General features: G+C 31.6%; 1 protein-coding gene across 1 annotated transcript; it reads left to right on the top strand.

Annotated features, from left to right (window-relative positions):
* Positions 1 to 403: 403 nt before the first annotated feature.
* LOC148282827 (uncharacterized) lies at positions 404 to 8,395 on the top strand. The gene is made up of 6 exons (XM_088224509.1): positions 404 to 1,267; positions 2,403 to 4,037; positions 5,694 to 5,777; positions 6,466 to 7,890; positions 7,968 to 8,011; positions 8,262 to 8,395. Exons 1-6 carry the CDS (start codon positions 730 to 732, stop codon positions 8,286 to 8,288), a joined length of 3,753 nt encoding a protein of 1,250 aa, XP_088080635.1. The 5' UTR covers positions 404 to 729; the 3' UTR covers positions 8,289 to 8,395.
* The last annotated feature ends 4,242 nt before the right edge of the window (positions 8,396 to 12,637 follow it).

A 12,637-nucleotide genomic window follows, 5' to 3' on the forward strand; every position in this document is an offset into this window, starting at 1 on the left:
ATTAAATGTAATTGTAGAAACTGCCATTACTGTCTTTCACCTATTTTAAAAGTTTATTACTTATATGTATACCGTTATTTTATTGTGTGTTGAATATATTCAAATTAAATGAAAATGATTTTTTTACTTGAGTACTTAGTGAAAACATCTAATTTTATTTATGAAACCATTTGAATGATTGAATTTTTAATATGTTGTAATGAATAATTTGTATATATGTATATATATTTATAAATGTAAATATTTAAATATACGTATTGTTTTATATATATACGTAACTATTTAATGTTACTTTCGTCAAAAATGTAAGGTTTACATTATAATACTGTTAACTAAACTCATTGCAACTCGTCTCTAAGTATTTTACAGCAGTAACATTTGACAGTTGTACTTATACTGACTCATACACAGATTTACTAAAGGCCTATGCGGCGGCCATTTTGTTTCAGTGGCAGGCTTGTATGTATATCGGTGTTGGTCTGGCGCGCTACAACAATCTATACAGTTGTGACTTATGACCCACAATTTTGAATGTAAATTCTCTATGCTAGTGATATCTATGCATTTTGTTTCAAAATTTGAAAGCCGTTTGAAAGGTCCGTTTGATGCTCGATAACTGCGTTCGAATCGAATAAATGATATTTTACACGCGTATGATTACAGTCTCTTATAAATGGTCGCTTAAGTTATCCTGATTTCGTATATGTGTCTCTAAGTGAAATTCCAGTTATGGCTTCAATGATTACTAAAACCCCCAAACGATTTACTAACTCCCCTCAAAGTTCAAGTTTACTTACGAGTACACCTGTTAATAGTCGGCCAATTCAAGATACTGAGCCTGTGCAATCACCAATTGAACAGAACAGTAAAAATCAAGGAATATTTACCCCGGCTCATGCAAGGAGGTCAAGCAGAATTCAGACATCATTGAATGAAACTTCTTCACCGAGATATCGTACTCGATCACAATCTAGAATCCTCGACGCAAGCTGCGTACTGAATCTTTCAGGTTCGATATCAAAGAATTTACTCGTCAGTAAAAATAATACACCGTTAAAACTAAACGCGAGTGCTGAGAAAGATAAATTATTAGTTCCCAGTACTGCGGGAGCAAAATCTGTAAAAGTCAAGCCTCCAGCTAGCGGGACTACAGAAACAAAAAGCCATTCGAATAGTCGGGGTAATACAAAGGATAGGCGCAGGTCCAGAACAGTTGATGGTTCTGAAATAAATATTAATTCTAGGAAGATTTCAGAGGAAAAAGAAAGTAAGCCTTGTTCATTTTTTCTTGTACTCATTAGAATCATACAATTAAAAATGTATTTATAATGTCAAATGCTTTACCACACAGTCTTAAGTTCGACAAGTTTTCCTCTGTCTGAATCAAATGCTGACTTAAGAGTAGATTTTCTTTGGCATGAGAGTTCGGACTCTCGTGACCGGGTACAGAGGTCCGATAGGTATCTTAGAGCCGTTTTATGAAGGGATTTAAATACTGTCGAAGATGTTGTGATAGTGTTTTTTTACTCCCGTAATAAGCCTTGCCGTCGTATTTTGTCGTTTGTTAGTAAAAAAGAAGTTGAATTTAAAGTAGGATATATGTATTTTGTAAGATTAAATATTGCATCTTCTGTGATATGATTAGATCGAAAGCCAAATTGGTTTTGTGATAAAATAGCATAAGACTCCAGAAAATGCATAATTTGGTTTTTAACAAACTGTTCAAGGTAGTTGCGAGATTAAAGTAATTGGTAGGTAATTGTTAGTTTTACTTAAGGAGCCTGTTTTGTGAATTTGTATTATATTTGGTGTCTTAAATTTGCCAGGAAATATTCATATTGCCGTTAAAAATATAAATTAAAATTCTGAATATTTTAATAGACTTGATTATGCTGCTTAGTTCATCTGGCCCATTGGCATTTAATTAGACAAACAAAAACTTTCCCGATTTTTGTACAATTAAATAAATAGCTTGTTTCTTTGTTGAATAGAAATTATTCGTCCACGGGTTATATATGGTTTTATTTTTTGGTATTGCTAATGGTTAGCTACTGTTCTCAAGATGTATTCTTATTAAATCTTAAGTAAGCCAGTTTTCACTGTTGTAAAACTAGAAAATTAGTATCAGATGAAGTTGAGTTAATTGTATGTACTGACAATAACATTAATACCAATTTTGTATTTCAAGTGCAGTTTTACAAAGCTTTTGAAAATTTTGTTTTTCGTGAAATCACTTAATTTTTATCTGCGGCATTATAAAATCATAACATTATAAAACTTCTAGCTAAACAAAAATATCCAATAATAAATCACAGAACAAAGTTTAAATAAAATTGCAGTTTAAATTTTAACATTTTTCTTCAAAATTTGTTGTTAAAAATTATTTTCCTTTATTTTTCTAGATGTTATTGCAAGAACCAGTCTGAGAAATAATAAATTGAGTGGAAGAAGAATAAGTGTATGTTTTCAAGAGCTGGTCCATATCGGAAAACATTCTGAGAACTTTGATATCGACATACATAGAGTCATAGGTGGCGCTAAAGCCAACGCAAAATTTTCAATAGTCCAACAATCAAATCCCTCTACTGAAACTCGCGAAATGAAACAACCTACTCCAACAATGAAGAATGATCGTTCTGATATATTAGTACCGAAAACTCTTCAAGCCAACAAATTTTCAGCAAATGCAAAGACATATTCTAATAGTTCTACAGTGAGTGAGGAAAATCTAATAAAGAAATGTTGTGAGTCTAAATCACAAACATCGTTAAACAACGGAAAAACCCTTTCATCGATAAATGAATCAAAAAATACATCAGCCAACGGTTTAAATAAAACAAGTACATTGAAAAAGTTATTAGCTCAAATCAATAAAAATATAAATAGCAAAACCATCGCTAAACCAAATGTTCATAATGCTACTCCGGATGATTCTGGGGAGAATATGGCATCTGGGGACTCGAGCCACTCTACAAGCAACAGAAGTTCGGATCAGTTTTATTCCAACTCTTCCTCAAAGCCGTCCTTCATTCGGAGAAAGTTGTACTCGCGATCCTCGGATTTTGCTGATTTAGAACAAGCCGTTGATAAAAAAAATTGTTCCTTCTTAGAAAAAAAGGATATCCGAAGTGTGTATTCTTTAAAAAACAAGGAAACGTCTAAAATATCCAAACCACCCGAAAGTGATGATACTCAAAATGTTAACAGTATATTGCGAGACAAGAAAAAGGGCGGGGATAACTTGAGACACTATTGCCTAAGAAAAAATAATACAAAAAATTTCAATAAATATTTTGGTGACACCGAAAACTTGATACCTTGCGAACTTAAAGATGGAAACCCTAAAGAAGATACCAGTAAATTTGTCACCAACGTATTAAAAGACATTGATAAAAAAAAATCTAATAATAAAGTTATTTCCGCTCTGGACAGAAATGTAACGCAAGCATGTCAAGTCATTCTCCAAAATATGAACATTAGTAAGGACTCTAACAATAAAGAATCTGATTTAAATGACTCTATTTTTGAAATCTTCAGCAAAAAAGAGAATGCAAACATTGTTTCTGGCAAGTTGAAGAAAGCAGATGAAAAAAATAAAGCACCTAAAAAAACTATTCAACGAAGAGACACGAAAAATTATCAAATCGATCATCGCACGAAGGAAAAACAATTAGTTTTGCCTAAAAGGCGTTCTAGAGACAAAGCAAAAATTACTGATGTTAAATTAACAAAGAATAATAAAATTGCGCATAAAAGCAGCAACGAGGTTGTTCGTAATACGAAAAGTAATGACGTCAAATCTTTGGTCATTCAGAAGGAGAGATCTTATATTTTAAGGTCTGATCCGCAAAAGGCAATCGAGTGTTTGGAAAACTCCGGATTAGACTCTGTCCTTTCATCGTTACAGACAAGTGATTTATTGCGAAACAGCATTTCATCAAAAAATAATAAAAAAAGATCACTTGAAATCAGCGTGACAACTGAAACAGTTTTGCGTCACAAGAAACGCAAAGAATCGAAAGAAGATCATGGAAAAGGTATATAATAATGTTTATTTAAATTTCATGTTCAATTAACATGCATTTAAATTTTATCATTTTTTGTGCCACTAGGTATTGCTATGGCAGTTCTCAGCAGGCTGCGAAATAGTAGGCAATTTTTTCAAGTTAAACCTTAACATAATCATTTTTGTCCCGTACAAAAAAATGCCAATACATTTACGTAAATTTATAACGAAATAAAAAAAATGTTAAAAGATTAAAAAAATATTTCGTACTTTCAAAGCTGCCCTGCCGCTGCATCTGCCTTATGCAAACTGTTTTATGGCCTTTTCGGCAACGCGCAGCGGTCTGTCGGCACCCAGAACTGTCAAAGTGCGTGTGTATGTATGTAAGCGTGTGTGTGAAGAAAAACCTCCGAATACTGCCGAGTATGTCAGTCCGTCTGTTTTGTTTTTTGAAGCCGTGAAACATTTTTTTGCAACAGCGCGTAACATATACATATCTAGTATGTTTTTTTTTGTTATATGTGGGAATTTGTGATTACAAATTTTTATCTTTTGGTTCCTTGGATTTTGTTACATTGCGGTTCTACTGTACAAAGAAAAGAAATGAACTGTTAAACCGTGGCAAAATAGTACAACAGATATTACAACAAAATAAGTTTGACAAAAAATAATAAGCAATATTAAAGGGGACTCCCAAAATTATGTGTCAACCCTGCATTAAGTGATAAACGTCAAACAGCTCTCATTTGAACCACTGTCGTGACGATTATTTTAATAATTCCTCAAAAGATTCGGACAGATGTCTCCGAGTGTACAAAATCTAAATATTTTGGAATATATGATCTCGCTAGTATGCGCTATTTTTTTATGGCCGGCTCTTTGAGCACGGAAATGGATAGCGTGTTAGTGCGCTTATGGCACTTAACTGCTTAATATGTGTACAAAACAAAAATTTGAGCATTTAATTGTATGACTAAGTTTCTCAAAAATGTATGAAAAAATTAATAAAAATTGACTACTTTGCAATGTCACAGGTTCATGTGACCACGTGTTTATAATAACTACTCAATTGTAGCATTTTGTTGCTGTGACAACCGGCAACAGATTTCCGGTTTCTGGGGTAGCCATGTTTTTTGACATTTCGTGTGTTTTAACATTTAGCAGGTACATATAACGTATGTTTTTTTATAATTTTACAGGGTTTAACTTTAAATGTCAGAAATATTTACCGGCTTCAACATTTATACCGTCAAGATAAATTAGTATGGCTAAGAAAATGATGAACAATCCATTATGTTAGGTATAGGCGGGGTCTACATTCAAGGCGCACGGAAGGAATGCGGTAATGTGTTGAGTTTCGATAAATATTGACGCCTCGATATTGAAGAATATAATATATTTGTGAATATTGATCAGCTAATTTTTATATAAACTCAACTGGACAGCGTCATAACACACTATCGCATTTCTTCCTAGGGCCTTGAACCTAGACTCTGACTATATATATATATAAAGTCAACCATGTGGTGCAGTGGTTAGCATATTTTATTACCATGTTCAAGGTGTTTGGTTAAATTCTCAACATTGTCAGCATTAAATATGTCAAAATAGTGATTTAGACTTTAATATTTCATAGTCCCTGGACTGGAACAATTATAGAATATTAATTTACATTTTGTAATTTTAGGAAATTATGTAACTTCACAAAAACCAGTAATCGATAGTAATGATACTATTGTTTTCAAGAATGGAAAACTAGTTTCGGGAAAATGTAAGTTTGCACTTATTTTACCTTTATTTTTTTACCTTTGTATTATGTTTATTTATTTATTGAAAAAATTTTAAGCAGAGATGTTTTAGACAGTAAAATGTTAAATTCAATAAATATTTTAAGAAATGTGAGGAGTGTTTCTACACTTTTTTTTAAGAAAAAATATCTGTAAATTTAATTTCACGTATGTATTCGTAAAATGTGAACTAATTAATTTGAAAATATATTAATAACAATACAATATTAAGTAAACACATCTGTGGGTTAAACCCAGTACTTGGCTTCAAAGATTTAGACAGATGTAACTCAAAATATTGACAATATTTGATTATTTGGAATACTTAACACATTACAACAGAAATGGTGAACATTTTAGAGAAGGAAATATGGAGTTTTAGGCATTTACAGGGCTTATAACCTGTCATTGGCTGGTTTAAGCGGCTACTTTATGCACTGTGTTAATATTAATAACCTACCTAGGGGGTAAAATCCACTCTTTAGTCTACAAACATTTGAACCAATTCAAAATATTGTTATTTGGCGCTATTTTAAGTACCAAGTTGACAAATAAAAATTAGATAATGAGTTTTTTTCCAGCACCAGAGTTCTGTATTTTGGAGAACTATTGCTAAGTATTGTAAGAAACTATATTTAAAATAAGTGAAGCAATTATATCTATTTTTTTTAGTTGGCGAATCCTCATCGTTGAACTTGATTTCACCCAAAAGGATGTATAACCTTTCTAAAGCTAATTACAAGAATCTTTATCAACGATTTGATGATTTTGACTCATTTGAAACATGTGTAAATCAGAGTTTAATCCATCCTACATCGAGTTGGAATTATAAACAAAAGCACATGTCATTTGCTAATAGAAATGCTACAAACATTGCCAAAGAGACTCGGCAAACTTTAGAGCATAGTAAACATTTATTTAAGAACCCATCTAATGTTCTTTGGAATTCAAAGCCATCAATTGAGTATAGAGTTTGTGGGGGGGCAAAACAGAGCACATCAAGTAAATATGGGTGGAATCGTAGTGCTTCCACTATTTCCACAAAACAAACTCACTCTGCTAGGAACAGCGAATCAGAGAGCATGTTATCAGTTCATTTTCCTAAAAATAGTGTTTCGTTCCTTAAAATGGGACAAGAATATCTTAATAAAACTAAAACTTTTAATGAACAGATGATTCGTTCATCACTCAAAGACAATTCAAAGAACTTGAAATCTTTCTCGTATCATAAAGAAGGGTATTCTAAAATACCGGGTGAAAAATTCGCAATACCATATTCTTCTAGAATTAAAATGTCACATACAAATAATGGCAGTAAGAATCTTAATGATAGAGTATCCGAATTTAACGACTACGAAGATGCTCCCTTTCAACTTCCTAGGGAATATACCGATACTTTGGCAACCCTAAGAAAATATGGATCCACAGAAAAAACTGGAAATTTCAACGCAACACTGCAAATCCCCGATTCGATGGGAAGACCATTTTCTACATTTGGTGAGAGCGTTTCAGAATTTGGGGATTACGAAGAGGATCCTTTAAGTATACCTGTGGAAAGATCCAAAAAAACATTACCTAATCCTTTGAGAAAACATACCAACTATCCGTTTGGGGAAAGTTGCTTAGATTTTGATAACTACCGAGATTCTAGAGAAAGACCAAGAAATACTTTCCCGAATCCTTCGAGGGAAACTGAACAATTTGTTAACAGAGCATCCAATGTTGGAAAATTTAAAGACAGCCTTTATACTCGACCAATGGGAAAATCTAGAAATACATTTTCTGATAGAAGTTTCCACCCACAAAATGATACTGTTTCAATTAATAATAAGGTGGATCAATTTACGAGACACAGAAATAACATTGACTTACCACATTCATCACATAATAGGAATACTACTGGAGTTGTGGGTTGTATTTCTGATGATCACCATAAAACAAGTAATTTTTCTTCATCTACTTTCAAAGAACCAAAATTTGTCGACTACAGTGAAAGCGAAATATTTAAAATACCCATGGAAAGAACATTGAAAAGAAAAATAATTCACAGAGATTTCAATGAGATTGTAAGTGAAAACAAGAGATCGAGGATTGAAGGTAAATTTCATTTAAGCTATCCTATTATAAATTTCTTTTTAAAATTGAATTTATTTAATAAAACTGTATTTTTTTAGATTCTAATTTTAGCACCAGCACAGCCGTCCCCGATTCATCGAAAGTTTGTAAATTTCTTAATTCTGAAAAGTCTACTCTTACTACGTCTACGCACACAAGCAATAAATCTGTTTGTACATTCATATTAAAATCGTCAACAGTAAGTCATCCCGCCAGAAAGATACTAGAAAATGTGTCTGTAATGAATGTTTCCGATGATGACTTTGGTAAAAAGCTGGCGAGCAACATTATGCGCAGCAGGCAATTTAGCGATGATAACAATACTTACAACAGCAAGTCTAATTGTTTTTCAGATAATGAGCACGAAGATACGGTCATAAGTAGGGGTGATTTACCTTTAAATAATCCATCTCATAAATTAAATCAAATTGCCCAGAAAACTAAGCCTGAAAAATGTTATAATGAGGTTGCAAAATCTACAAAGAAATATGTCATTTGTGATGATGAAGTTTTAAGTATCACAAAAAAGAAAAGCGAAGATCGCAACTTTGACGACGATACCTTCTTTTTTAAAGGCTCTTTTAGTAAACCTACCTGCACCAATACTAAAGTAGACAGAATGCAGCCAGAAATATCCAAGTTTGCTAATTTCTCTATACCGATTCCTAGAATAGAGTGTAGTAAATCTTTGGCTGAGAACAAGTATACGAGTTTGCATTCAAGAGGTAGCGCAACAGCGTCTCACTCGAGATTAGATGCTAATTTTACAGTTAAAAAATATACCATCAATCCAAACTCAGCTGTTGCATCAAGCTCTTCAGATACTTTCCATCATACCAATTTGAGCACTCCCAATTCGAAAAGTAAATCCATTGAAGACAACCACAGTCAACCCGTCAACAGAGCAGTAAACTGCTCTCCATGGAGATTCTCAAATTGGTAGTATCCAGGCTTTAATATATTTAGTAGATAGTGAAAGTAGTTTAATGTCACTGTAAAATATAGTGAATGTATTTTATATTAATTCTAGTACGAATAAGTTTCGAGGATTAAATTCTTTACTTTATAGTACTGCACAAGACAAGTCATTAGATGTTGAAACTTGTAGAAATACCTTTTAATGCATCTAGTATAGAAGCCGTTGTAAAATATAATCTTATATTTAAGATCTTAAGGAAATTTCTTTAGTAAAAAAATAAATTGTATTGACTTAACAGATCATAGTTTGTATTAAGGACTGTCAATGTCATTGATGTAGATATTTGTAATTTTTTATGTGGAATTCTGGAATTCCACAGATGGTTCTTAAGTAGGATTAAAAACACTTAAATGTTTAAGTATGTGTTTTATGATCAAGGTATCACTATCACATCACTACAATGCCGTGTGTGACACTTTTCACTGGTAAAAAGCTTTCTGGCATCCATCAAACTACCAAATTTGCAAGTTTTTTGTTAAAAAAAATTCCCTCATTGATTTTTTTTTTTTAAAAAAAAACAAATATTTGCGTTTTTATAATTTACGCAAATATTTTATTTTGAGGGCCATTTTCAACGAGTTGTAAATAACTCACTATTAGAAAATGGGAACCAAGTTGGGGTAGAGTGGGATTCGAACCACGGACCTTCGATCCGTGAGTCCGAGACACTAGCCACGGGACCACAACCCGATTCAAATTATTTTATATGGTTGCCAATTTTTTTTTTATTGATAATATTGAATAATATTTTTTAAAGTAAATTACTTTTAAATTGATAAATTTGAACAATGTTTTTATATTCATATTTTTTATATAATTTTTGTCAAAACATTTTTCATACATAAAACAAGAAAAAATTGTAATAATTAATAGTACAAATTCAAATAACTAAAAACACATTTTTTAAAAATACCCTTTATATTAGAAAGTATTTTATACAATTATTTAAGAATCTAGAAATAAAAATTGAATTAAATTTAAAAGATTTTTTCTATTCCTACAAAATTCCTTGATACGCCAAAACGTATTTTATTTATTTAAAAAATAAATATTAATATGATTACCCAAATATTTTAATTTTGTGGCCCATTTTCAAGAAGTTGGTAAATAAATCACTATTAGAAATAGGGATTACGTTGTGATAAAGTTGGGTTCGAACCTCTGATCCATGAGTCTGCGACACTAGCTATGGATTCCAGAGAGATATGGAAAAAGACAGAAAATTAAAATGTTTGTGGTTTATTTTTTATAAGAATGCATCTGCATGCATACTAACTACTCGTACTAATCTTGTAAGTAAGAGCGCATTGTTCATGATAAGAGACATCAAGCCCTAGAATGTTGATCCATGGGATCTGCACCACCCAGCAGGGGCAAATCGTCCAAATAAGCGATTATGCACAGCTTACCATCATATTTGACTTTCTATAATAATGTTTTACAGTAACAATGTTTATGGGAAAATAAATAAAATAATTATTATTCTTATATAAATCACCACCACCATTTATATCTTCCTACAAAAAAATCTATAAAGTGCGCCTAGTGTCTAGCCCGTTCTCAGTAAACGATGAAACTAGCCGATTACCTCAGCTTATTACTCCATACAAAAAAGTACACTATATTTTACGTCTTTAACCTAGTAGTGTTTTTTCAGTACTAAAACAAGCTTGCAGATTACAAATAATATTTAAAGATTCTCTATTAAGAAACTAGTATTTTGAACGTCATGGCTTTTTTTTCCAAGTAATTAAAAAAATCTTGGTTTATATATTTTAACGTTTCATAGATCGGCAGCTAGATTGTATATTGAAACGCCTAGCGATCGGATCCCACACACGTGTATTTTTTATATTTTTTCAAATGGCAGATAAAATATTTATATAAATGTAGGTAAAACAGTTTGTTTTTCAATTAATAACAAAAAGCTTAGCTTATATATTTTACTGTTTCACAGATCGGCCGCTAGATTGTATATATGAAATGCCCTAGCGATCGGATCCCACACACGTGTAATTTTTTAAATTTATTTATGTTTCAAATGGCAGATAAAATATTCATGTAAATTCTGGTAAAACAGTTTTTTTATTTCAAATTTCCTACCATTTAACAGTCGGCGATAGCCGATTGTTGCCTTCTACTATAACTTATTACGATACATGTGTATAAATTTATGTATATAAACATTGATTATAAGTTTAAAATCATTTTTAGTCTAGTAATAAGTATGTTATTTTATAACTGTATCATTGTGTATATGACTACATTTCAATAAATTTAAAAAAAATATGACCAGAAAGATGTACTAAAAAAATTAGTTTAAATTTTGTCAGAACATAAAAAAAAATCAGTATTCATTTAAGAATAGTGTTAACCCTTTATAGGGCACCTAGAACAAAGTGGTACATAAACATACCACCAAAATTGACGTATTAAAAAAAGTAAAATGACACAGATGTGTTCAAATTATTAGACTAAAATACAGGTTTTCTGGTTATATGAATTTATTGATAGAAAAATGACACAAATAAATGTGTGTTAATATATTAGTGCTTTGTATGCATCCCTTTATTATTATTTGTTAGCATTTTTATCTTTTGGGCATACTCAATATATGAGTTTGTGGACAGCAATGTGGATATCGGGGTGCTGATGCTAAATTTCAATGAATTTTTCAATCAACCGCTGTTTACTGGTAATGCTCTCCTTTTAAATGTTGTTTTTAACTATTGCCCATAACTTTTCTATGTTGTTCATGTTTGGACATACATGTTTCATGTTCATACCTGGTCACGGTAATGTTTTGACGTCCTTATTTGTCAAAAATGTTTAGACATTTTCCGCTTTATGACGGGGAGCCCCATTTTGCATAAAAATACAGTCCCGTAAAAAAGTCCCAGTAAAAGTACTTTCAAAAAGCCTTCTCCCGACTGTAACTGGTGATACATGAATATCAAAATCTTTAATCTGGTCACAGGGTACCTTAGATGTATCTTTGCAGTCCATCAACACCATTTCAACAATTTTTTTTTGGCTCCTGGGGGTGATTTTCCTCTTCCACCAACAATTACCAGCACGATTATACCCATATAGTCCCCGTTTATTTTTAGGGATTTTTTTTTATCCTTCTGACAGTTTTTTTTAAAACATGTGTCTTCTTGGCTATTTCCTGTTGAGTGTATTGACTTTTATTAAATAATGTCTTTATTACTGCAACATTTCTTTGAAAAATGATACTTTTTCAACCCATTTTCAAAATATCACTAAATACTATTTTTAAATAAAAATAATCTTTAAAATTATTAAAACAGCTTAAACCATCTAACAGTAAAATACAAAAATTCGCCCGAGTGCTCATAATATAATGTGTCTACTTTGTTGCTACTTAAAAACAAGAAATTACTTACAAATGACATTTTGGATATCAGTCTAAAAAAAATCACACCAGGATGTTGCCTTTACATAAAATGTTTGATATTAAAAAACAATACCAGCCAGTAGAGATAGTTAAAAAGGTCATACTTTTTCTCTTTAGTCTAATAATTTGAACAAGTCTTATGTCACAAGAGTATCGCAATAACTTACACTGGTAGATCAGTCTTCCATTTGGCTTTTTAAAAAATGGAATAGGTTTATTATCTTAAAAAAATAACATATTTGATTAGGTTTGCAGGATATAAATCATCAAGTCCTATTTATTTTCTTGTAAAAGATTTCTATCAGAATTTGCCTCCGTTTCTTTTCAAGTCA

The sequence above is a fragment of the Micrasema longulum genome, unplaced genomic scaffold (genome assembly GCF_059751315.1).
Source record: "Micrasema longulum isolate JH-2025_06_02 unplaced genomic scaffold, ASM5975131v1 h1tg000287l, whole genome shotgun sequence".
Lineage (NCBI taxonomy): Eukaryota > Metazoa > Arthropoda > Insecta > Trichoptera > Brachycentridae > Micrasema > Micrasema longulum.